This window comes from Oryctolagus cuniculus, chromosome 21, assembly GCF_051225735.1.
Source record: "Oryctolagus cuniculus isolate XC-2025 breed Fujian yellow rabbit chromosome 21, ASM5122573v1, whole genome shotgun sequence".
Lineage (NCBI taxonomy): Eukaryota > Metazoa > Chordata > Mammalia > Lagomorpha > Leporidae > Oryctolagus > Oryctolagus cuniculus.
Window position 1 is genome coordinate 14107135 of NC_142887.1, and position 23831 is coordinate 14130965.

A 23831-nucleotide genomic window follows, 5' to 3' on the forward strand; every position below is an offset into this window, starting at 1 on the left:
CGCCCCCCCTCCCTAGACCAAGGGGTTTGCATCCCCTCAGTCTCCCCCAGGAGTCGCAGGGATGAGTAGACTTTAGCATCCCTCTTGCTGGGGTGGGTGTTTGGCCTAGAGGTTAAAATGGTCGCATCCCATACCAGAGTGCCTGGGGCTGAGTCCCAATTCACTGCTGATTGCACTTTCCTGCTAATGCGCACCTGGGAGGCAGCAGGGGGTGGCTCAAGACCTTGGGACCCTGGTGCCCATGTGGGAGACCCAGAGTGAGTGCCTGGCTCTGGCTCCTAGCCCGGTCCTGGCTATCGTAGGCATTTGGGAAACAGCGGATGGAAGATTCTCTCTCTCTCTCCCTCCCTCCCTCCCTCCCTCCCTCCCTCCCTCTCTCCCTCTCTCCCTCTCTCCCTCTCTCCCTCTCTCCCTCTCTCCGTCTCTCTCTCTCTGTCTCTCAAATGGGAATAAATAATGAATTTTTTAAAGGCCATTTAGGACTTTGCAGAACACGCAGGACTGGGCTTTATTTTTCTGAAGGTGAAGGTCAACACCACCAGGTCCACTGTTTAAAGCGTGGCATTCAGTGGCGCCCAGCGTAGTCCCAGTGTCATGCCCCCATCCCGTGCACCGAGTCCCGGGTTCTGTTCTGTCACTGAGATGCCCCTGAAGGGTAGAGCTGGAGGTCTGGGCATGGTTTGCACCTGTCCTCCCAGAGGCACCTGCTCTGCGGCTCCCCCCCCAGAGGAAGGGGTGTCCTGCCAGGCGGCCCCTCCTCCGTTTTTTGCAGCAAGACTGGCCCCGGGGGTCTCTGCTTCTCTGTCCTCTCACTGCCCTCCTTCCCTGGTCTCCAGGACAAACCAGCTAGGATGGCAAGGAGGAGAAAGAGGGAACATGGCTTTTAATTCCCGACAGCTTCCTGCTGCCGGTGGGACTGGAGAACAGGGACAGAGGCTGGTGGGGAACGAGTGCTGGCTCCTGAGGACTCACGAGGGGACAAGACTCCTTGCAGCGCTCACCCAGCCCTGGGCAGGCCCTGGTCCTGGTGGCGAGGACACTGCTGTGCCTCTGAGCCTGGGACCAGGGCCAGCGCCGTGGGCACTCCCTTCTCCTGACTTCTTGGAGGCTGAAGCTGCAGCCTGCCTAGCCTGGGCCCATCTGTGTCTGTCCCCAGTGTGGCCTCTTGGGCAAGTGGCTTAATTCTCTGTGCCCCGGCCTCTGACCAGGAACAGGGACAAAAACGATTGTCCCTGCCCTGGAGGGAGGATGTGAGAAAACATGGTGGGTGCTGTGTGAGGGGTCATGAGGTGCAGTGGGCGCACAGTGGGCGCTGTGTGAGGGGTCATGAGGTGCAGTGGGCGCACAGTGGGTGCTGTGTGAGGATCGTGAGTGAAGTGGGCGCACAGTGGGTGCTGTGTGAGGGGTTGGGAGGTGCAGTGGGCTCACAGTGGGTGCTGTGTGAGGATCATGAGGGAAGTGGGCGCACAGTGGGTGCTGTGTGAGGCGTCGGGAGGTGCAGTGGGTGCACAGTGGGTGCTGTGTGAGGGGTCATGAGGTGCAGTGGGCACACAGTGGGTGCTGTGTGAGGATCGTGAGGGAAGTGGGCGCACAGTGGGTGCTGTGTGAGGATCGTGAGGGAAGTGGGCGCACAGTGGGTGCTGTGTGAGGGGTCGGGAGGTGCAGTGGGTGCACAGTGGGTGCTGTGTGAGGGGTCATGAGGTGCAGTGGGCACACAGTAGGCGCTGTGTGAGGGATCGGGAGGTGCAGTGGGCGCACAGTGGGTGCTGTGTGAGGATCGTGAGGGAAGTGGGCGCACAGTGCGTGCTGTGTGAGGGATCCTGAGGGAAGTAGGCGCACAGTGGGTGCTGTGTGAGGGGTCGGGAGGTGCAGTGGGTGCACAGTGGGTGCTGTGTGAGGATTGTGAGGGAAGTGGGTGCACAGTGGGTGCTGTGTGAGGATTGTGAGGGAAGTGGGTGCACAGTGGGTGCTGTGTGAGGGGTCGGGAGGTGCAGTGGGTGCACAGTGGGTGCTGTGTGAGGCGTCGGGAGGTGCAGTGGGTGCACAGTGGGTGCTGTGTGAGGGGTCATGAGGTGCAGTGGGCACACAGTGGGTGCTGTGTGAGGATCGTGAGGGAAGTGGGCGCACAGTGGGTGCTGTGTGAGGATCGTGAGGGAAGTGGGCGCACAGTGGGTGCTGTGTGAGGGGTCGGGAGGTGCAGTGGGTGCACAGTGGGTGCTGTGTGAGGGGTCATGAGGTGCAGTGGGCACACAGTAGGCGCTGTGTGAGGGATCGGGAGGTGCAGTGGGCGCACAGTGGTGCTGTGTGAGGATCGTGAGGGAAGTGGGCGCACAGTGCGTGCTGTGTGAGGGATCCTGAGGGAAGTAGGCGCACAGTGGGTGCTGTGTGAGGGGTCGGGAGGTGCAGTGGGTGCACAGTGGGTGCTGTGTGAGGATTGTGAGGGAAGTGGGTGCACAGTGGGTGCTGTGTGAGGGGTCGGGAGGTGCAGCGGGCGCACAGTGGGTGCTGTGTGAGGGGTCGGGAGGTGGAGTGGGCACACAGTGGGCGCTGTGTGAGGATCGTGAGGGAAGTGGGCACACAGTGGGTGCTGTGTGAGGATTGTGAGGTGCAGTGGGTACATAGTGGGTGCCATATGAGGGGTCATGAGGTGCAGTGGGTGCACAGTGGGTGCTGTGTGAGGGATCGGGAGGTGCAGTGGGCGCACAGTGGGTGCTGTGTGAGGGGTCGGGAGGTGCAGTGGGTGCACAGTGGGTGCTGTGTGAGGGGTCCTGAGGGAAGTGGGCACACAGTGGGCGCTGTGTGAGGGGTTGTGAGGTGCAGTGGGTGCACAGTGGGCGCTGTGTGAGGGGTCGTGAGGTAGCAGACCCAGAGAGGACATAGCAGGTGACAGACACGGGCACCAGTAGGTGTGGTTGAGTGTTTGCTTCTTAAAGAAATGAATGCCACTGGTTCACCTGGCAGAACTGAGAATGTTCCTGCAGTCTCTGAAGCTGGGAATTCGGACATTTGTGCAAAATCAAGAAATTTTATAGCTCTAGGCAGGTGCTGGGGTTGACCTGGGACCCAAAGCCTCCAACCATCTACCCAGAGTTGTTCCCCTCCCACTGTTGGAAGCTATTGTTCTAGAATCTTCCTGAGGTCACCACCCCCTGGGTTCCACAAGCTTCCTGAAAATGCCACTTGTAGACTGCCTTCCATGGGCTAAGCACGCAGGAAACGCAAACCCCTCAGAGCCCTGGAAGGGAAGTGTGTGTGCCCCGTTGAGTCCAGGAAGGGAAGCGTGTGTGTCCCGTCATGCAGATGAGCAGACTGGGGCACTGAAAACTGTGGTCCTTGGGTTCAGAGGGCACTGGGGCTCACTAGATCCGAGGGGCCGCGGGCCTAACCACTCCTCCACACTGTCTGTGGGTCTTGCATCCAGCCTCACGCCTTCCCCCTTGCCTTTCAGGCTCCAGGCAGGCTGGTCCGTCCACCCCAGCGGTCAGCATGACAGGCAGAGGAAGCAGGAAGAGCTGACGGACGAGGAGAAGGAAATCATCAACAGGGTGATCGCACGTGCCGAGAAAATGGAGGAGATGGAGCAGGAGCGGATCGGGTGAGCCCCGACTCACCCAGTCCCCATCCGGGGCCCCCTGAGGCAGGAGGGCAGGAGGGCTGGGGCAGGGCCAGGCTCCCTCTGGGTTTGGGCATTTGTGACCCATCAGGCCTCCCTGCCTGGCACACACAGGACACCTGTAGCATGGAGGGGGGCGAGCTGGGAGGAGAGAGTGGGCTGGGGGTGGGGGCGGAGAGGGAGCTTGTGATGGGGACCAGGAGTTGTCCTGGAGTGTATGTGTGTGGGGCTGAGTGTGCGGTGTCAGCTGGTGTCAGCCGCATGGAGGTAAGTCCTGGCCAGTGCTGGGCGAGGTTAGGGGAGAGGGAGAGAGCATGGCAGAGACTCCTGTGAGAGTGAGTTTGCTTGAGATGAGCAGGAGAAGGGAACTTGGGGAAATGCGTCCTGGAGGAGGCAGCTGGCACATCAGTGAGGTGGCAGAGGCTACCCCGGGGGTCCCCCCGTGGCCTCTGTGGACCCTGGGCCCTCGGCTCTGCCTCCCTGAGCCCGTGTGTGCCCACCTGCAGACTGGGGGAAGCAGAGGGCAGGGATGTCCGGGGCTCTGGTCCTAGCCGGGGTGGGGGGGGGGATTAAATGGGAGAAGGGAAGGGAGGGATTCCGAGGCAGGCAGGGGGCAGAGCTTGAGGGAGAGGAGCAGGGTTCATCAGAGAGGTGTGGCCCGTGTGCGTCAGTGGCAAGGACGTCAGTGAGCAGGCACACATGTAGAGAGAGGGAGTGTGGTGTAGGTGGCCCGAAGGAGGTGCCCATCAGAGGGGGAGACGCGGTCCAGAGAGGAGAGGGCGAGTGGGGGTGTGCTCAATGCATGGGTGCAAACTGTGGGTGCAGAGAGGCCGGGCTGTGGCTCCCAGAGCTGGACCTCCAGAGGGAAGTGGGTGGGGGGCAATGCTGCGGTGCTGGTCTCCCCAGCCTCTCCCAGGCCCGTCTGCCAGGGGCAGCCACTGCTGGCAGCTTACAACTGATGTGGCCAGTGGGTGCCCCGACCTCTCTCCACGAGCCCTTAGCCGGGGGGGCTAATGAGCTTCTGGGGTGGAAAACAGGGATACGGAGATACTGGAAGTGGATGCCTGTGATTGTAGACCGCAGATGATCTCGCTAGGGCAGGCTGGGGAGATGAGAGAAGCAGAGACCAATGACGGACTCCCACCATGTTGGGTTCATGCTGGACCCTGCCTCGGCTTCCTCGGGAGGCCGCCAAAGGCATGGACACGAGGGGCTTGCTTGTAGGTTATTGGGTTTCCATTTTGCTTTTTAAAAACGTATTTCAGGAACAGATGATTCTCCAGGCTGGAGGGATATGTGCGTGTGCACATACCTGTGTGCGTGTGCACATACCTGTGTGTGTGTGTATGTGTGTGTGTGTGTGTGTGTGTGTGTCACCTTACAACAACAGGCCTCAGCTGTGAAGGAGGAGGGCTGTACATGCTACAGGGCGAGGCTGGGAGCCTGACCCTCAACAGCGCCCGCCACCAGCTGACATCCACATGGAATATGACTGTGCTTAAGGCTCTGTCCAGGAAGCCTGAGTGGTTTCCCCCATGGCTGTTGGAGCCTGGAACATAGGAGGGAGACGGCAAAGTCTCTGTGGAAGCAGTGGGTGGGTGTCGGCACCTGATACTTCCCCGGGCCTTGATTTCTTTCTGTATCGCCTGTGGCTGAGAGGTTGTCCCGGGTCCAGGTTCTAGGGGGTGAGGGGGGGGCAGTGTTCTGAGAGCCTGGCTACAGCAGGGGCTCTGCCTCGTCCAATCAGCTGCGGCCAGAGGCCCAGGCTGTGATTACAAACACAGTTGCTGGCTGCCCCTGGGAGTAAAGGCGAGGGATCCCTGTGGATCGAGCAGCTCTGTTGGAATGTTCTAGAATAGGACAGGTGGGGGGCTCTGCCTTGTCCTCCCCTTACGAACATGCTGACTGGGGACAGAGTCTAGTGGCTCAGAGCTGGGGTCCTGAAGTCAGACAGTCCTGGGTTCTGATCCCAGCTCTGACATTGACTGCCTGAGAGACCCTGTCTCCTATACCTACCTCCTTGTGCCTCGATCTCCCCGTCTGCAAAATGGGGCTAACATTAGCCCAGACTCTCAGTGTGCGTCAGCATACAGAGGATGACTCTGGTGCCTGGCCCGGAGCGCACGCTCGTTAGTGATGGTGGTTGTCTAACAGTGAGGTTGTAAGCCAGCAAGCAAGCTCATCTCTGATGCTAGCTAAAACCCCTCTTCCAGAATTGTGCTCCGAAATGCCTGCCTGGCAAACCCCGGAATTCCAGCAGCTCCTGGCTTTCCCTGAGGGTGGGGGTGGGGTGTGAGAAGCCTGGACCAGATCCTGGGTGACGCCCTGTGACTTCTGCCTGAGTTCCCAGGAGGGCAAGGCCAGTGGCCAGTGACGGGAGGTTCTTGGCTGTGGCTGCTCCCCAGCGCGCCTCCGGCAGCCACCCTTGCCGGAAGCATCGCCAAAGGCAAACCTGGTGCTATTTGTGTCGGCTGCGCTGGAACCTGCCCTAATTCCTGTTCCTCCCACGCTTCCCTGGGCGGGCCTCAGAGCAGAGACAGATGAAAGCAGAGGGAAACATCAGACCGAGGACAAGACCAAGAACCAGGGTCTGCGGGGGCTCCTGTTGCATAACCGCAGGCTCTCAGGGGGTGGTCCTGTGGGGTCTCCGTTCCCCACCCGTCAGATGGGTCAGTGCAACTCGCACGATCCTTCCTGCTCAGCCTCCCCAGTGCCTGGGGGAACGTGGTGGAGGCCCACTCCCCATTGGCTGTGCCTCCCCAAGTAAGCGGGCTCCTTCCGATGACATGAAAGTTGAAGGCGTCTTCATGTTGCCTTTGGGATCCAGACTTGAGCTTGGTGATGCTGAGCTTTCCTTTCTACTTACCTGAGTGGCAGCCATCAGGCAGAGGTGGGAAACCATTGCTCACCAACATGATGAGCGCTCGCCATAACGGATTTGAGCACTTTCCGTGTTTTAGAGGGAAGGAAACTGAGTCTTGGAGTGCTTAGGTCACTTGCCCAAGGTCCCCCAAGGGCAAGGTGCACTCCTTGGTCTGGCTGACCCTTGGAACCATGCTTGTAACTGTGTGGTGTCTTTCCCAAAGGCCTGTCCCAGGTTCCCAGATCCTGCAGAACTTGGTCATTGTAACGGCTCAGGTTTGGAGGGGACACTCTGGGAGCTGGAGGTTGGAATGCTGTGTGTGCCGGCCCAGTGATTCTCTTCCGCCTCTATTAGCCCGTCTGCACGTACTGCACAGCTGCTGCATCTGGCCTCCAGGCTGCTGTGGCTCCGAGAGTTCCAGGGAGAAAAGCCCTCGGGCCTGCCAGGAGGCACTGCCTCCCTGGGGCTAGCTTTGCTGGGTTCAGTGCCCTGGGGAGCCCCCAGCCACGCAGCCATCTGGAGCTGTTTCTCTCGGTGGAGCCCCTTGGCTCCGCCCAGGAGGAGTCTAAACCTGCGCTCCCCATTCACAACCCAGCCCTGCGGCTTCAGCATCCCACGGGGAGAGACGACGGGCAGAAGAGAAACTCGGTAAACAGCTCCATTGTGCCCTTGATGGGAGCCCGGACTTTATCCTACATGCCCGACTGCTACAGACTTTATTAAACAACTTGCTTGCAAGAAAGGAAACCGGGTTGTTTGTTTCACTTCTCTAGTGCTCCATAACAAACCACCCGAAGCTAGAGACTTAAAGCAACATCAGTGTATTTATCATGGCCCTGTGGGTTTAGAATTCAGACAGGGCTCTGCTGGACAGGTTTTCTGTTCGCTGGGTGTTGACTGGGGTCACTCACCCAGCTGATGGTGGGCTGGGCTGGAAGGTCCTGTGTCCATGTCCTCCAGGTGACCAGGAGACCCTTCTCTCTCCACGTAATCCTTCACAATTCAGTAGTCTGATCTGGCTGACCACATAAAGGTAGAAGATGCCAGGTCTCTTTACAGCCGGGTCTAGAACTGGCTGGGCATCGCTCCCACCACATTCTGTTGGGGAGGGGAGGCAGATGCCCATCTCCTGTGGGAAGAAGGACACGGGCATGACTGGCCGTCATCTTTGGAGACTCTTGTACATTAATCAAGAAGAAGGTGTTAATACAAGTTCAAGGAATCCAAGCACAGGAACTCAACCTGCTTCTCATCACACATGTTAGGAAATAAAGCCCAGTTTTCAGAGCTCTTCCTAGTCCTAACTCCAGAGTCTCAGGGAAGGAGCTCTGATTGGCCCGTCTCACCCTGGGTACCCACCTCTCATCCAATCAGCCATGGCCAGAGGCACCAGGTTATACAAACATGTCTGCTGGGTGATTCTCCTGAGCTGTATGAGTTGGAAAGACACACAGAGGGTGCCCCCGGGACTGTTCCAGTGTGAGAAGTCTGGACGTAAGTCTGCCTGGAAACTGCTTGCCTTCCGCTCCACTGCCAGTCCCTCTGGGTCCTTATTCTATTCTTTCTGTCCAGAGCCCCTCACAGGCCCCTGCTCCCATTCTCTGACTGCAATGGGACAGGCTGCTGGGTGGCTTCTGTCTGAGGTCAGCGTCCCTAAACGATGGGCCCCAAACCAGTAAATAGGATTGCTCATAAACCTTGGCATCCACCTGCCACAGTGGAGGAGGAGGTTGGAGGGACGTGGGGAGACCCGCTGCATTCCCGTGACCCCCCATCTCGGTGCCTGCACCCCCATCTTTTGGCTCCGAATTTTTCCAAAGTACAGATAGAGGCAGAAGTCTCAGTGCTTAGAACGTGCGGCCTCTGATTGGGGCAGGCTTCTTCCCGAGGGTTGACGCGCTGACAGCAGCAGCACAGTTCCTGCTTTCCAGAGGAGCCGGAGCTCTAGATATTCTGTGGGTGGGATCGGGGGCTGGGGGCCTCCTACTGCAGCCATTTAAAAATGCACAAAATGTTTTTGGGTTTTAGGGGGCTCTAAACCCCCCAATTTTTTTATTTGACAGGCAGAGTTAGTGAGAGAGAGACAGAAAGGCCTTCCTTCTATTGGTTCACCTCCCCAAAATGACCGCTATGGCCAGTGCACTGCACCGATCCAAAGCCAGGAGCCAGGTGCTTCTCCTGGTCTCCCACGTGGGTGCAGGGCCCAAGCACTTGGGCCATTCTCCACTGCCCTCCCGGGCCACAGAAGAGAGCTGGACTGGAAGAGGAGCAACTGGGACAGAATCCGGTGCCCCGACCGGGACTAGAACCTGGGGTGCTGTTGCCACAGGTGGAGGATTAGCCAAGTGAGCTGCGGCACCAGCCTAAACCCCCAATTTAAGAACTACTAAGTGGTACCTGAAATTCCCCAGGGAGTGGACCAGAGCTTTCTGGTGTCGACCCGGCCTTATCACTTTATGGAATTTGCTTGTATGAGAGGAAAATAGAAGTTTGCTGAATTCCTTCATTAGCCCAGGGCCTGCCCTGAAAGGGAGCACAGAGCTGGGTCCCATGAATAATACACACTGAACGCACCGTGAACCCCACAGGCCACGCCTCTCAGCGACTCGCTCAGCTCCCAGCCTCCCAGACCTCATCTGGGGGCAGGTGCACTGGGTGGTGTCTGAGGTCCTCCAGCCCGAGCTTTTCCAACCTCAGCGCCGTTTGCATTTGGGGACAGACACGCTTTGTGGTGGGGCCGGCCTGTGCCTTGCATCTCTGGCCTTTGGAGCAGTCGGTGATACACAGGGGGTCTCGGGGGGTTCACTCAGGCCAAGTCCATCTCAGGGCCTCTTCTGTTCCTCTCCACCACAGCTCCCTTGTCCCCTGCTGACCTCACTACCACCTTCTATAAGCAGAAGGCTTGTGCAGAGCCCCAGCTGCAAACGCTGAAGTGAAGCAGATTTTGTCCTCCCAGCGTCTGACCAGCTAGTCCCGACCCTCACTCCCATCTCCTGCATCCGTGGGCAAGTGGCTTCCCCCTTGTGTGCCTTGGTTTCCCCATCTGTCAACCAGAACTGCATATCAGCACTGCTCTCCCAGGCTGTTGATGACTTAAGAACAATGCTTGTAAAGTGTTTAGCCTGGGAAGCGCTCAGAGCAATGACTGTGACCACGACCATGACCATGGCTGGGTTTACAATGACACAGCACCTTGCCCGGTCCTGACCATGCCAGTCCACCTGAGCTCTCTCGCCATCTCTCTCCCTCGGCTCCCACATCTCTGAATCTGAGCCAAGGTGATGCCCCCGACAGTGCCCAGGTCCAGGCAGGACACCCACTCCCCAGTCTTCAAGGAGACACCCACTCCCCAGTCTTCAAGGAGACAGAGAGAGATTAGAAAGGATAGTTCCCCAAGTGGTGACAGTCACCAGCAACAGCGAGAATTAACGGGTCTGAGATGCACACGTCCGCCCACTTTGTGACAGAGCCACTTAGTCATTTCAGGACAGGTTCCTGAGAGACCCCAGCACGGGAGCTTCAGGCTACTCCCTGCTTAAAGCAGTCACTTCTCTCTGCAGCAGATGGTCCGATCTTGACTTCAGAAAGTGCCAAGTTTAATAAACTCAGTGGTAATATTCTCCCATCTGGCAATTAGGGTGAAGTAAGGAGAGTGTGGCATGGTGCTGCAGTGTGTGTGTGTGTGTGTGTGTGTGTGAGAGAGAGAGAGACAGAGAGACAGAGAGACAGAGAGACAGAGAGAGACAGAGACAGAGAGGCAGGCAGTGTGGTACTCACCTTCCCACCGTGCTGCATTTTAAGAACTGCATGATCTTCGCTCTACTGCTGCTTCTAAAGGCAGCTGCTCTGGCTCCATCCCACCTGTCAGTGGAACCCCGGCTTTTCGCCGTCTCCCTCGCTGGCTCAGACCCCTCGCATCCTGGCAGGCAGGAGTCTTCCCAGGCTCTGCAGTGCCACCTGAGCCCCTCTCCTGGTGCAGCTGCATGCCAGTCAGGCCATTGCAGCAACCCTAGCAGCAGTCGCCTGCATGTGTCCCAGGCCAGTCTGGGGGCCTGGAGGGAGCCTGAGCTTCCCAAAGCAGCAGCTCTCAGGCCTGCACTTGGCTTTGGCCTGTATCTACAGGAGGCAATGGATGGAGCTGGCACTCCTGCAGGAGCAGAGTGTCCAGGCAGGCCTGGGAAGGTGTGTTCTTGCATGCAGGTTCTGAGCATACGTGCGTGAGCTCAAGGTTCGCATGAACACGGTACCTCTACAGGGATGCCTTGTGGGCATGTGCACGCATCTATAGGGCACGTGCCATCCGTGTGTGTGTGTGTGTGTGTGTGTGTGAGTGGGCATGTGAGTTCTTTACATTTCTAGTCTCCACAGCCTCTTGAGAAGTTTGGAAAGCCAGATTGCACAAGCAGAGATAGAGACCAGGTTACACTGAAAACAAAACGTGAGCACAGACAGTTATAAAAGCCACGAACTGGCAGAAGACAGAATTAGCAGGAACCATTATGGATAATGACTCTGTTCTCAGCATTTTACAAACACGGCCTTATTTCATCTCCAGCAACCCCAGGTGGTGAGGGCCTTGTTTTCTCTCATTTAGAGAAGCAACTGAGGTTCAGAAAGAGTCACAGAGCTGGGAAGCACGGCGAAGCCAGAGACAGAGCCAGGCAAGCTTGCTCCAGGGCAGGGACCCGCATACTGTGCAAGGACGGCCTCCTGTGTCTAAGCTCTGCAGGTGTGTGTGTGGAGACAGGTGTGTGTGTGGAGGAGGTGTGTGTGTGGAGGAGGTGTGTGTGTGTGTGGAGACAGGTGTGTGTGTGGAGGAGGTGTGTGTGTGGAGGAGGTGTGTGTGTGTAGAGGCAGGTGTGTGTGTATGGAGACAGGTGTGTGTGTGTGGAGAGAAGCAGATGTGTGTGTGGAGGAGGTGTGTGTGTGGAGGAGGTGTGTGTGTGTGGAGACAGGTGTGTATGTGGAGGAGGTGTGTGTGGAGGCAGGTGTGTGTGTGGAGGAGGTGTGTGTGTGTGGAGGAGGTGTGTTTGTGTAGGAGGTGTGTGTGTGGAGGAGGTGTGTGTGTGTGGAGGAGGTGTGTTTGTGTAGGAGGTGTGTGTGTGGAGGAGGTGTGTGTGTGTAGAGGCAGGTGTGTGTGGAGGAGGTGTGTGTGTGGGGAGGAGGTATGTGTGTACAGGAGGTGTGTGTATGGAGATAGGTGTGTGTAGAGGAGGAGGTGTGTGTGTGTGGAGGAGGTGTGTGTGTGTAGGAGGTGTGTGTATGGAGGAGATGTGTGTGTGGAGGAGGTGTGTGTGGAGGAGGTGTGTGTGTGTGGAGGAGGTGTGTGTGTGTGGAGGAGGTGTGTGTGTGGAGGAGGTGTGTGTGTGGAGACAGGTGTGTGTAGAGGAGGTGTGTGTGTGGAGACAGGTGTGTGTAGAGGAGGTGTGTGTGTAGAGGCAGGTGTGTGGAGGAGGTGCGTGTGTGTGGAGACAGGTGTGTGTGTGGAGGAGGTGTGTGTGTGGAGGAGGTGTGTGTGTAGGGGCAGGTGTGTGTGTGGAGGAGGTGTGTGTGTGGAGGCAGGTGTGTGTGTGTAGAGGCAGGTGTGTGTGTGGAGGAGGTGTGTGTGTGTGTGGAGGAGGTGTGTGTGTAGGGGCAGGTGTGTGTGTAGGGGCAGGTGTGTGTGTGGAGGAGGTGTGTGTGTGTGGAGGAGGTGTGTGTGGAGGGAGGTGTGTGTGTGGAGGAGGTGTGTGTGTGTGGAGGAGGTGTGTGTGTGTGTGGAGGAGGTGTGTGTATGGAGGAGATGTGTGTGTGGAGGAGGTGTGTGTGTGGAGACAGGTGTGTGTAGAGGCAGGTGTGTGTGTGGAGACAGGTGTGTGTGTGTAGGCGCAGGTGTGTGTGTGGAGACAGGTGTGTGTGTGGAAGAGGTGTGTGTGTGTGTAGGGGCAGGTGTGTGTGTGGAGGAGGTGGGTGTGTGCAGAGGCAGGTGTGTGTGTGGAGGATGTGTGTGGAGGAGGTGTGTATGTGGAGAGAAGCAGATGTGTGTGCAGACAGGTGTGTGTGTGGAGGAGGTGTGTGTGTGTGGAGGAGGTATGTGTGGAGATAGGTGTGTGTAGAGGAGGAGGTGTGTGTATGTGGAGGCAGGTGTGTGTGGAGGAGGTGTGTGTGTGGAGGTGTGTGTGTGTAGGGGCAGGTGTGTGTGGAGGAGGTGTGTGTGTGGAGGTGTGTGTGTGTAGGGGCAGGTGTGTGTGGAGGAGGTATGTGTGTGGAGGTGTGTGTGTGGAGGAGGTGTGTGTGGAGGCAGGTTTGTGTGTGTAGAGGCAGGTGTGTGTGTGGAGACAGGTGTGTGTGTGTAGGCGCAGGTGTGTGTGTGGAGGAGGTGTGTGTGGAGGAGGTGTGTGTGTAGAGGAGGAGGTGTGTGTGTAGAGGAGGAGGTGTGTGTGTGGAAGCAGGTGTGTGTGTGTGGAGGAGGTGTGTGTGTAGAGGCAGGTGTGTGTGTGGAGGAGGTGTGTGTGTGTGGAGGAGGTGTGTGTGTGTGGAGGAGGTGTGTGTGTGGAGGCAGGTGTGTGTGTGGAGGAGGTGTGTGTGTGGAGGTGTGTGTAGAGGAGGAGGTGTGTGTGTGTGGAGGAGGTGTGTGTGTGTGGAGGCAGGTGTGTGTGTAGAAGCAGGTGTGTGTGTGGAGGAGGTGTGTGTGTGGAGGTGTGTGTAGAGGAGGAGGTGTGTGTGTGTGGAGGAGGTGTGTGTGTGTGGAGGCAGGTGTGTGTGTGTGGAGGAGGTGTGTGTGTGGAGGAGGTGTGTGTGTGTAGGGGCAGGTGTGTGTGTGGAGGAGGTGTGTGTGTGTGGGGAGGAGGTGTGTGTGTGTGGAGGAGGTGTATGTGTGTAGAGGCAGGTGTGTGTGTAGGGGCAGGTGTGTGTGTGGAGGGAGGTGTGTATTTGCATTATGGCTGTGTGTGGGAGCTGTACGTTTTCTCGGGGTTGATTTGTGAGCGTGTGGAGAAGGTGACTGGGACCTCACAGAATCCAAAGTATGGCTTGTGGGACATCCGCAGCCAGGCGGGGAGGAACAGGCCGAACTTGCTCTGGAGCAGAGGGATGGATCAGGGGCAGGAAGAACCCGGCTGGCCGATGGGGCAGGAATGTGGTGTGGCCGGCAGAATGACAGCCCTCCAAGGTACCCAAATGCCAATCTTGGGAACCTGTGAGCAGGTGACCTTCCGTCGGGTGAGGGACTTTGCAGACGGGAATAAGGATCTTACCTGGGTCATCCAGTGTCATCACAGGTGTCCTTACAAGAGGGAGGCATGAGGGGCAGTGTCACACAGAGGCTGGAAGCTGCCACACTGATGACCTTGAACATGGAGAAAGGGGCCTTGCGTCAAAGAATCGGGCGACTTCTAGGAGCTGAATGGCAGGGCATAGATTCTCCCCTGCGGCCCCGGAAGGCGTGCAGCCTGGCCAGCACCTTGACTGTAGCCCAGGGAAGCCGGGGTCAGACATCTGACGGATTCACCTTGGGCCACTGAGGCCACAGTGACCTCTACAACAGCAGTGGGGGACGGAGGCAGGGGATGACCCCTGGCAGCAGGTGTCTCGTGGTCCTCAGTGTAAGCTCTTTACCACCACCGAGTGCAGCCCCATTTGGGGCAATCGTGTGGTTTCAAAAGACCTAGTTCAGCTCCAAGGGCAAAGCAAGCTCAGAGCCTGTCTCTTTCTATCTGAGCGGCCACAGAGTCTGAAAGTCTGCCTGCTCGTATCCCTGTTTGTCACTGCCACACGGGAGAAGCTGAAGCTCTCCAGCTGCACCCCCCCCGCCCAGAACCTAGATCCCACCCGGAGCGGCCGCTGCCAGCCCTGCAACCTCGTCTCCCAACCTCCAGCCCACCAGCCAGGCCAAGCCTGTCTCCTGTCCCCTCCCTTCCTCTGGGCACCCATCCTGACTGTTGCTGTCCCTCTGCACTGAGTTCTCGTGGCTGCCTGTCCTTGTCTTCCAGGGAACTTACTATCAGTGTGACATGGATGGTCTGTGGGATGATTGACATAACATCCAAGTCCTTCCCTGAAATGCCAGCTCCAGGAGCACAGAGCCCTCCCTCGTCTGCTTGTCCACCATTGTGTCCTCGCGGTCTGTGTGACACACAGTAGGTGCTCTGTGAAATACTTGTCTGCCTCTATTTGGAGGGCAGCAAGGTCAGAGTTGGGACTGCACTTGGAGGTCATCCGATTGTGCCTGGAGGAGGAGAAATCCCCTTTCTGGCGACTCTGGACGCCTCCTGGGAAGAGGGAACTGCCCGCCTGCCTTCCCTGAGTAGCCAGCAGCCACCCTGGAGCACCAGCCCGACGGCGGATGTTTCCTGGACTCAGGGCATGAGCAGTCGTCATAAAGTTAATCAGCCGTGTAAAGACCTAACTAGAGAGTGGCAGCCACTTGCAGTGTCCGGCTAATTGGCTCTTGATGTGGAGAGGGGTGGCGACATTAAACAGGCACTCAGATCCGGGCTGCGGTGCTGCCCAGGCACAGCCACGGGGGGTCCTTCAGCTGCACGACAGAGGGGGCCATCTGGGCAGTCAGCCTCACGACCTGAGGGTCCCTGAGCAGCGTCCACGAGAGGAAATGGAGGAAGCATCGCATCTGGCCCTCCTGTGACAGCCTGGGGAAGGGGGCAGAGAGCCAGCCCTCGTGTGACAGCCTGTGGGAGGGGGCAGAGAGCAAGGTTTTCCAAGGTCACTGATGGCTAAGAGGTAGGAAGCAGCGCTGTGTCTTTTAACCCTGAGCCCACGCAGGCTCTGTCTCCAAAAGCACACTTTTTTCTCTAGGTTAAAGGCGGTACCTGCTCATTGCAAGTTAAGAAAACCTGGGGGTCCGCTAATTGGGCGCTTCATGGAAAGGGAACAGAGGCATGCGCGGATGAAATCAAAGTGGCCATAAGGCCACCATTTAGGCTCTTTGTGTGTGTATATTTTCATGTGCTTCCTTCCTAATTCTTGCTTTTTGAGCACACATCATATACTCAGATGAGCGTATTCCAGACCCAAACTCACAAACAGCCTGCTCGCAACTCTGCATCCTACGTTTTTGGGTCTCTTTCTCCACTTAAAGAGGACAGCATTTCCCTACCTCTCCCTTCCCCACTGGGACATCTCAGAGCATGGCTAGGGCACCACCGGCAGTAGACTCAGAGGCTCCCTTGCCTCGCCCCAGCCCTGTGGAATTGTCCTCTGCGTCGTGTTGAACCTGCTCGCACGTGGTTTAGATGTGCTGTGAGTTTGGGGAAGCTTTGCCCTTGCGGTGGCTCTCAGCCGGGCTCTGGACTTCACTTCTGAACCCAAGCTCAACGGGGTCCATCAACAAGAAGGCTACAGTTAAGCACCTCAACTCCCCCTTGCCGGGTGATTGACAGGCAGTGGGGGTGGGAGCCACTCCTGTATGCACACAGAGGATGTGACAGTGTGGGTTTGCAAGGGGTGGACAAAGCCACAGCCCTGATTGTCCAGGAAGAGACAGAAGCCCTCATGAAGTTTCCTTAACAAAGCATGCTACAGAATTTATACATGGATCACGTCGTCCACGCTCTCTTCTGGGCCCCCCTGGCAAAGGCTGGTGTGAGACAGGAGGCTGTGGGGACTTCGTGGAAAACAAAGAGAACAGGAGCAGGTAACAGGGTCTGCGTGAGCCACACAAGGCTCTCACCCTCTCTGTGCCTTGGGACGCCTGACGTAGAACAAGAGAAGCAAAATCGATTTTCTGGTTAGCACAGCAGAGAAGGAGAAAAGATGTGGGTGCAGGACGGCACAAGAGAAAGGCCACCATGACCATTTACCCTCCCCTGCGTCCACGAGCCCACCTCACGGCCCCGTAATATTGCAGATTATTCTGTGGCCTTGAATGGCATCTTGACAGTTGTCTGCTCTAGTCAACTTTAAACTTCTCAAACCCTGGTGCCAACTTTCCGCAGGAAAACTGATTCATCAGCCTGAACAAACAGAACACCAGGACAGACGCGTTCTGGATGGGATGCCGGCCACAGTGGGCAGCCCTTGAACTGACCTCGTGCACCCCCGGAGTGCCGGGGAGCGCCGTTTGGTTACCACAGACATAGCCGGATGTCTCCAGATGAGAATCCAAAGCCCAGAGAAGCAGAAACCGTGGCTAAACTCTGGATTTTTCAACCCCATGTTGTGCGTTTTTAGGGAAACAGGGTGAGCAGTGGCTGTTGGGTATTTTGTCCCAACACAGGGGGGTGAGAGGGGAATGATCAGAACCAACTAAGTGAGCATGCCCGTGCAACTTGGGACCGGCCGGTGCTGGAGGTCCCTGCGTGAGGAAAAGGCGGGGCATGGAGCCAGCTGGAGATTGGACTGCTCATGGACCCCCTGGCTCTGCTGAGCACATGGCTAAGTGTGCAGCAGTGAAGAGCCGGGGCCTGGGGTCATCACCTGCTCTGAATCCTGGCTCTCACTTCTTAGCTGTGTGACTTGGGTAAATCACATAACCTTTCTGATGCTCCTCTCTGCTCGTTTAGTAACTGGGAATAAGAATACAGACACTGCTCAGTGTACAATGCTACATCCCACTAAGCCCATCTTAAGTCAAGAACGCATCAGATCCACCTGACCTGCTGAACACCAGGCTTAGCAACACAGCACACGGCAGAGTGTGGCTGCTCCCCCTTGTGACCGGGGCCTGGCTGGGGGTTGCAGCCTCTGCTGCTACCCAGCATTACAAGTGACGCCGCCACATATTGCTAGCCCAGGAAAAGACCTCAAATGCACCATTCACGTTGTTGTTTCAATTGAGTACGGATGGCTTTCATACCCTCATAAAGCTGAAACATCGTAAGTCAAAACTGGGGACCGTCTGTTGTCCTTTGTTGCCAGTGTGGTTGGAAGAATTCATTTAGAAAGTCAACATGGAGCGCTCAGCCCTGCGTCTGACACAGAGTGAGTGCTCCGTCAACACCAGCTAATGCTGGGAGTTCCGAGGCCACAGACTGCAGGGGCTGCTGGTCCCTGCCTCCTGCCAGCATCCTGTAGGAATAATTTCTAGGGAAGGAGACACAGGCAGGCTGGAGGCAGTGGAGAAGGACACGCTGCCTTCAGCCCTGCCCTCCGGCTTCCTGAAGCCGTTCTGCCCAATCTGGGTCACAGCGGAGGCTCCGGAGCCTACAGGCTGCTTTTGGCTCGTCCCTTGGCACAGCGGCTCCTCTGCTGAATGGCACACAAAGGGAGGAGCTGCTATTTATAGAATGCAAGCCAGAGCATGGGCAGGGATGGCAGGGGTGAGGGGGCCTCTGGGGAGAGTCGGGGTCAGCTGGCTGCCAGGCAGGGATGCCAGGGCCCCTCTGGACAACCCTCACCTCGGTTGTCTCACCCCTGCTGTGCACAGTAGGTCCGAGCCCATGGCAAGGGTGGGGATGGAGGCGAGCAGAGTCTGGCTCCATCTGGGTCCACTTGCTAAAGTCCCCATCTGATGGAAGGACAGTGACTTCACGCTGGTGGCAAGTGACCAAAACTAACAAAACCATCTGAGATCAAAGCAGTACGGCCCGCAGGTGCCATGGTTACACCACCTGTGGTCCAGGTTGTAGCCAGGGACCAGCTGCCTCATGCGGCATCACCTGGGAGTTTTCTAGAGATGCAGACGCTGAGAACACCACCCCCCTAAGATCTGACATTTCAGAATCTGCATTTTAGCAGGATCCCCGTGACATTCATGTGCACATTGAAGAAGCACTAGGGTCATGCATGTGAAACTTGGGTTCTTGTTTTGATGCTGCACTTGCCAGCTGTGTGGCTTTAACTTTCCTGTGCCTCGCTTCTCTCACTGTCAAATGGCTAAATAGTACCTAACTCCTCGGGTTGGGTGGCAGAGAGCTGCAGGCCATGTCAGTCTTGTAAGAAGTGCTAATCCAAGTGTGAGCTTTGGCTGTTCACAGGTGCGGGGGAGTTAGTGCCCCCATTCATTCATTCACTGATTCAAGCATCATGCATGGTTGCCCCTGCACACTGATCAGGCACTGAGAACAGAGCAGGGGGCAGGAGAGACAAGGCCCCTGGGAATCCGAGTCCAGAGAGGAGGGGAGCCAGGGATCATTTCCCAATCAGCTAATGACTTAGTGAAGATAATCTCACAGTTACCGACAAGTGCTATGGGGAGCAGGCTCCTCTTAGAGTAAATACGATAGGTGGTCAGAGAAAACTTCTGAGAATATATAACTGGAATCTAAAGGCTGAGGGGAAGCTGGACAGAGGAAGTAAGACGTGGATGTGTACACATGTGTGTGTGCACATATACCAGAGAGCATGATTGCATGTGTGTGTGGATGGATGCATTCGAGGTACAGAATGTGCAAAAATATTGAGGCAGACCAAGACCTTTTGCCGTTGGTTCACCCTCCAATGGCCGCCATGGCCGGCGCGCTGCGGCTAGAAAAAAGCACCGTGCTGATCCGAAGGCAGGAGCCAGGTGCTTCTCCTGGTCTCCCATGGGGTGCAGGGCCCAAGCACTTGGGCCATCCTCCACTGCCTTCCCGGACCACAGCAGAGAGCTGGCCTGGAAGAGGGGCAACCGGGAAAGAATCTGGCGCCCCGACCGGGACTAGAACCTGGTGTGCCGGCGCCACTAGGTGGAGGATTAGCCTATTGAGCCACGGCGCCGGCCACATTTGTGTTTTGAAAAGATCTCTGTGGCTGTGCTGGGGAGAACAGGTGGTAGAAGGGTGTGGGTGAATGCAGGGGGCCTATTACAAGGTTGCTGGGGTCATCCAGAGTAGAAATGGCGGTGGTGTTGTTGAGGCAATGTTGGAGAGAAGTGAATGGATTCCAGAAATGTATGGGAGGTGGATATAATGGGTTGTGGTGTTCTGCTTGGGTCACTGAATGTCAGGGGTTGGGGCAGGCCAAGGAAAGCCACCACGTTTGTGCTTTGAGCAAGTTAGTAGACGGTCATGCCGGTTCCTGAGAATGGGAGCAGGTCTGCTGGGGGTGGCAGTGGAGATCATTGAAGTCATACATGTTTGATGCCATCCAGTGAGGGATCATGTAGACAGACAGATCTGGGACTGAGAAGGCAGGTTCCCTGGGGGACATGACACGCGATGGAAAAGACCAGATAAAATTCCTAATCCGAAGTCAGTAGAGTGGATGGACTTTGAGGGGCATGGGAGTGGGTCTTAGATGCTGCAAGACTCTATCCAGATGGTCTGTGTATGTGCCTTTGGGGAAGATCCCTAGTACCATTCAATGACCGAGGGTCTGGGGCGCCCATCTGCCTGACTGTGCTGGTGGTCCCCAGCCCCACAAGGTCTCTGATACCCTGCCTCTGCTTCCAGGCGCCTGGTGGACCGCCTGGAGAACATGAAGAAGAGCGTGGCTGGGGATGGGGTGAACCGCTGCATTCTGTGTGGGGAGCAGCTGGGCGTGCTGGGCTCGGCCTGTGTCGTGTGTGAGGACTGTAAGAAGGTACAGCACCCCTCCCCCTCTTCCCAGCTAAGCACCTGCGCAGGGCTGGGCCCTGGGCGCTGGGGATGGAGCTTGGATTTGGAAGGGTATTTGCTAGGATATGATTTCTTCTGGGATGCTCCCACGTCCAGCTGGCTTCCAAGGCAACCCTGACCCTGGTTTCTCCCCTGGAAGTCACTCTGACTTGGGTCTGTCCCCCTAGACCTGAGCTCCACTCAGGATGAAATTGGGAGCCCAAGGTAGGACCTCATCTGTAGTTGAACCTGAGAGTGTCCTGGTGTATATACATGGGTGTGCACGGAGCACTTTCAGCATTTCTGGCCCTGGGTTATGATTCAAAACCCTCGGAAAGCCTCTTAGCAGCCAAGCTAGAAGCATTCGGCTTTGAGAGCATCCGTGCTTGAGGGGAGTCTCCGCATGCTGTCTCTGCCCTCCGCTCCCTCCCTAAGCTGTCTGCACCTAACAGTTCCAGGGAAGAGCTACAACAACGATCGTGTCTGCCTGATTCCAAGGAAAGGAATTCAGGTCATCAAGCCAGCTGGATACATCCAGAATGTCACTCTGCATCTCCTGCTTGGCGTCCCACTTAGCGTTTGGAATGGGTTACTGGGGAAAATTTATATTTTCTGAATAACTTGTCTGCTAAAGTCAACCGTATAGTGAGAATTGGGTTCTATTTGTCTTGACTGCCAGGAAACTCAGCCAAAAACACAATGTTCCACCACATCGTCACGGTATTTACCAAAGTGATTTCCTTATCCTTGGTGACTTGGATTTCTAGTCACAGTCAAAAATTGTTTTGGATCATTCAGGAAGAGAAAGAAGAAGTAAATTAACAAGCAGAATGGATATATTGCCTTTCTATTTTTTTTTAAAGGTCAGTGATCTCTTTATGTGGACACTGAAAATTCAGACCCAACAAGGACTCTCGGAAGGGTCCTTCGTCCTGTTCTTGGGAATAACTCTAGTTCTTATTACTGGAAATGTGACTCAACCTGACACTTCATTCTCCCTGGACTACCTTGTGTAATAGAGTGAGGACATCCACCAAGAGAGAAGGGGTCCCATTGCCAGCCCTCCCAGCCCCCTTTCTCAACCCCTGGAAGCTCAGAGCAGGGCTCATCTGAGTGCCTGTTCGGCTGTGTTTTTGTCCTCAGAATGTCTGCACCAAATGTGGGGTAGAGACCTCCAACAACCGCCCGCATCCTGTGTGGCTCTGTAAAATCTGCATCGAGCAGAGAGAGGTGAGTGGCCTGGTCCCGTCTGGCTCCCACATCACCCTCTCTTCTCTGCCATCTCCTCCTTCTGCCTGGAATCAGGGAATCCAGGTGGCACTTGGAGGCTGGGAGTCCTGCTTGGTCTTGGGCAAGGAGGCAGCTTAGCTGTGGCCACAGCAGAAGGACCTATGGGTTGGGATGATTGCTCTCACCCTGTGTCTGGGGCCTCTCTCTTCCTTCTCAGTTTGTTGCCCTTTGGTTTCCATTCTCCCCTTGTCCTCACGTCTCACTTTCTAGGTCTTCCTCTCCCACCATCTTTCTCTTTCCCTCTGTTCCACTTCCTGTCTCCATTTTTTTTTATTTTTTGACAGGCAGAGTGGACAGTGAGAGGGAGAGAGAGACAGAGAGAAAGGTCTTCCTTTGCTGTTGGTTCACCCTCCAGTGGCCACCGCGGCTGGCGCGCTGTGGCTGGCGCACCGCGCTGATCCGATGGCAGGAGCCAGGTACTTATCCTGGTCTCCCAAGGGGTGCAGGGCCCAAGCACTTGGGCCATCCTCCACTGCAGTCCCTGGCCACAGCAGAGAGCTGGCCTGGAAGAGGGGCAAGCGGGACAGAATCCAGCGCCCCAACTGGGACTAGAACCCGGTGTGCCGGTACCGCAAGGTGGAGGATTAGCCTAGTGAGCCGCGGTGCTGGCCGCCTGTCTCCATTTTTCCTTCCCTCGTCCTCTCCCGCTTGCCTGAGTTCTTCTCTTTCCCTCAGCCTCACTGCCTTCCCTCCCCTCCTCTTCTTTGTCTCCCCCTCCTCACACTTTTCTCTGCACTGTTCTCTTTACTTTCTCTCCGTCTCTTTCTCCCCTGAACCCTTCTCTTCCCCTGCCCTGTTTCCTGTTACTCACTGAGCTCAGCGAGGTCTTGTCTTCTCCCAGTTCCTCCATCACTCACCCCTGCCATTCAGACTGCGCCAGGATGCCCATGTCCTCCTGTGTATCAGTCAGGGCCCCAGCAGGAAGTCATTGGCAGGTTCCAGCAGGGTAGCTGCTTCCAAATGTCTAGGCAGGGTTAAGGGAAATCTGCAGTAGAGTGAGAGGTGCTTCGGCACCAGCAGCAACACCGTTGCTTTCAGCAACCTTACGACTGAAGACATGGAGTGAAGAAGCTACTAGACCGGAAGACAGGTGTAGCCTAACAGGAATATCTACAGGGATGGCCAACTCAAAGGGAGGGAGCCAAGGGAACACTCCATCCTGCCTCTCCTGCTTGGCTCCAGACTTCTGCGGGGACTCTCCCCCTGGGGCACAGAGCAGGCTGGAATACAGAGGAGAGTGGGTCTGAGGGGCAATGGAAGATGTTCAGCAAAGCATCCGATGTCCTAACCCTATCCTGACCCACTGGGCCAAGAAAAAGGCTGGAGATCTTGGAGAAGGTGTGGATTGTTTACCCTCTACAAAAAGTGCCGTGGAGCACTAAGACTTGGTGTTGAGTCCTTGTGCTTCCACTGTCTGGCCATGTGCTGTTGGGCCAGTCCTTAGCATTCCTGAAGTGCAACTTTCTCATATTGATAGCATGGGTATACTCAAACCCTTCCTATTGTGTTTTCAGGGCTGATGCGTGGAAAGAATAGGAATCATGAAAGTCTGTACACTGATAAGAAAAGTGTACTGGCTATTATGTCCACGTGCAGGGCACAGGGAGCAAAGGCTACAGGTGCAAGTATGAGGCTAGAGCAATAGTGCTTGGCTGCCGTGTCTTCAGCCCTGCTTCTCCTCCTCAGGTATGGAAGCGTTCTGGAGCGTGGTTCTTCAAAGGCTTCCCCAAACAGGTCCTCCCACAGCCTATGCCTATAAAGAAGACCAAACCCCAGCAGCCTGCCAGTGACCCTGCCGCGCCTGAGCAGCCCACCCCCGAGCCCAAGTCCTCGGCACGTGCTCCAGCTCGAGGTAGGACAAGGCAAGATCTTCTTTCAGCACCAAGGACAGCTCTCGGCTACCTGGTCTACCCTGTGGATGCCAGAACTTTGTCGCGGTTTATCTATTCCGTTGGTGGACCCTTAGCCTCCACATCTGGAATTGGACTCTCATGTCCCTGCAAAGCTCACCATAAACTGTCATCAAGAGTGTAGCACAGGCTGTCAGGAGACTTTTGGAATCCCTGGTGGAATATTTAGGGGTACAACAGAGATGGAAATGAAAATCAGCAATAGGGGCCAGCATGGTGGCATAGTGGGTAAAGCCGCCACCTGTAATGCCAGCATCCCACAATGGACACTGATTCATGTCCTGGATGCTCCATTTCAAATCCAGCTCCCTGCTAATGTGCCTGGGGAAAGCAGTGGAAGATGGCCCAAGTGTTTGGGTTCCTACCACCCATGTGGGAGACCCGGATGAAGCTCCTAGCTCCTGGCTTCAGCATGGCCCAGCCCTCGCCATTGTGGCTATTTGGGGAATGAACTAGTGGATGGAAGATCTGTCTCTCTCTTTCTCTGTAACTCTGACTTTCAAATAAATAAATAAATCCTTTTATAAAAATTAGCAATAGAGACTCCCACCACCAAATTACACAACAGAGCTTGGGGGACTTGGGAGGTTACTGAGAACTCTTTCCTAGTCCTCGGTATTTTTTCTTTCAACCACAAGCAAATCTGAAGTTAGATTAATTAAAAGTGAAAGATGAATAGAAAGGAAATTACTAAAAAAAAAAAA

General features: G+C 56.1%; 1 protein-coding gene across 7 annotated transcripts in view; it reads left to right on the forward strand.

The window, feature by feature from the left end:
* RPH3A (rabphilin 3A) overlaps nt 1-23831 on the forward strand; it is a 247979-nt gene that overhangs the window by 196927 nt on the left and 27221 nt on the right. For all 7 annotated transcript variants that reach the window (XM_051826562.3, XM_051826564.3, XM_089323167.1 and 4 more), the window contains 4 exons: nt 3449-3595; nt 19784-19913; nt 21071-21157; nt 22904-23069. In XM_051826562.3, coding sequence (XP_051682522.1) covers nt 3449-3595; nt 19784-19913; nt 21071-21157; nt 22904-23069 — 530 coding nt within the window. The remainder of the gene's footprint in view (nt 1-3448; nt 3596-19783; nt 19914-21070; nt 21158-22903; nt 23070-23831) is intronic.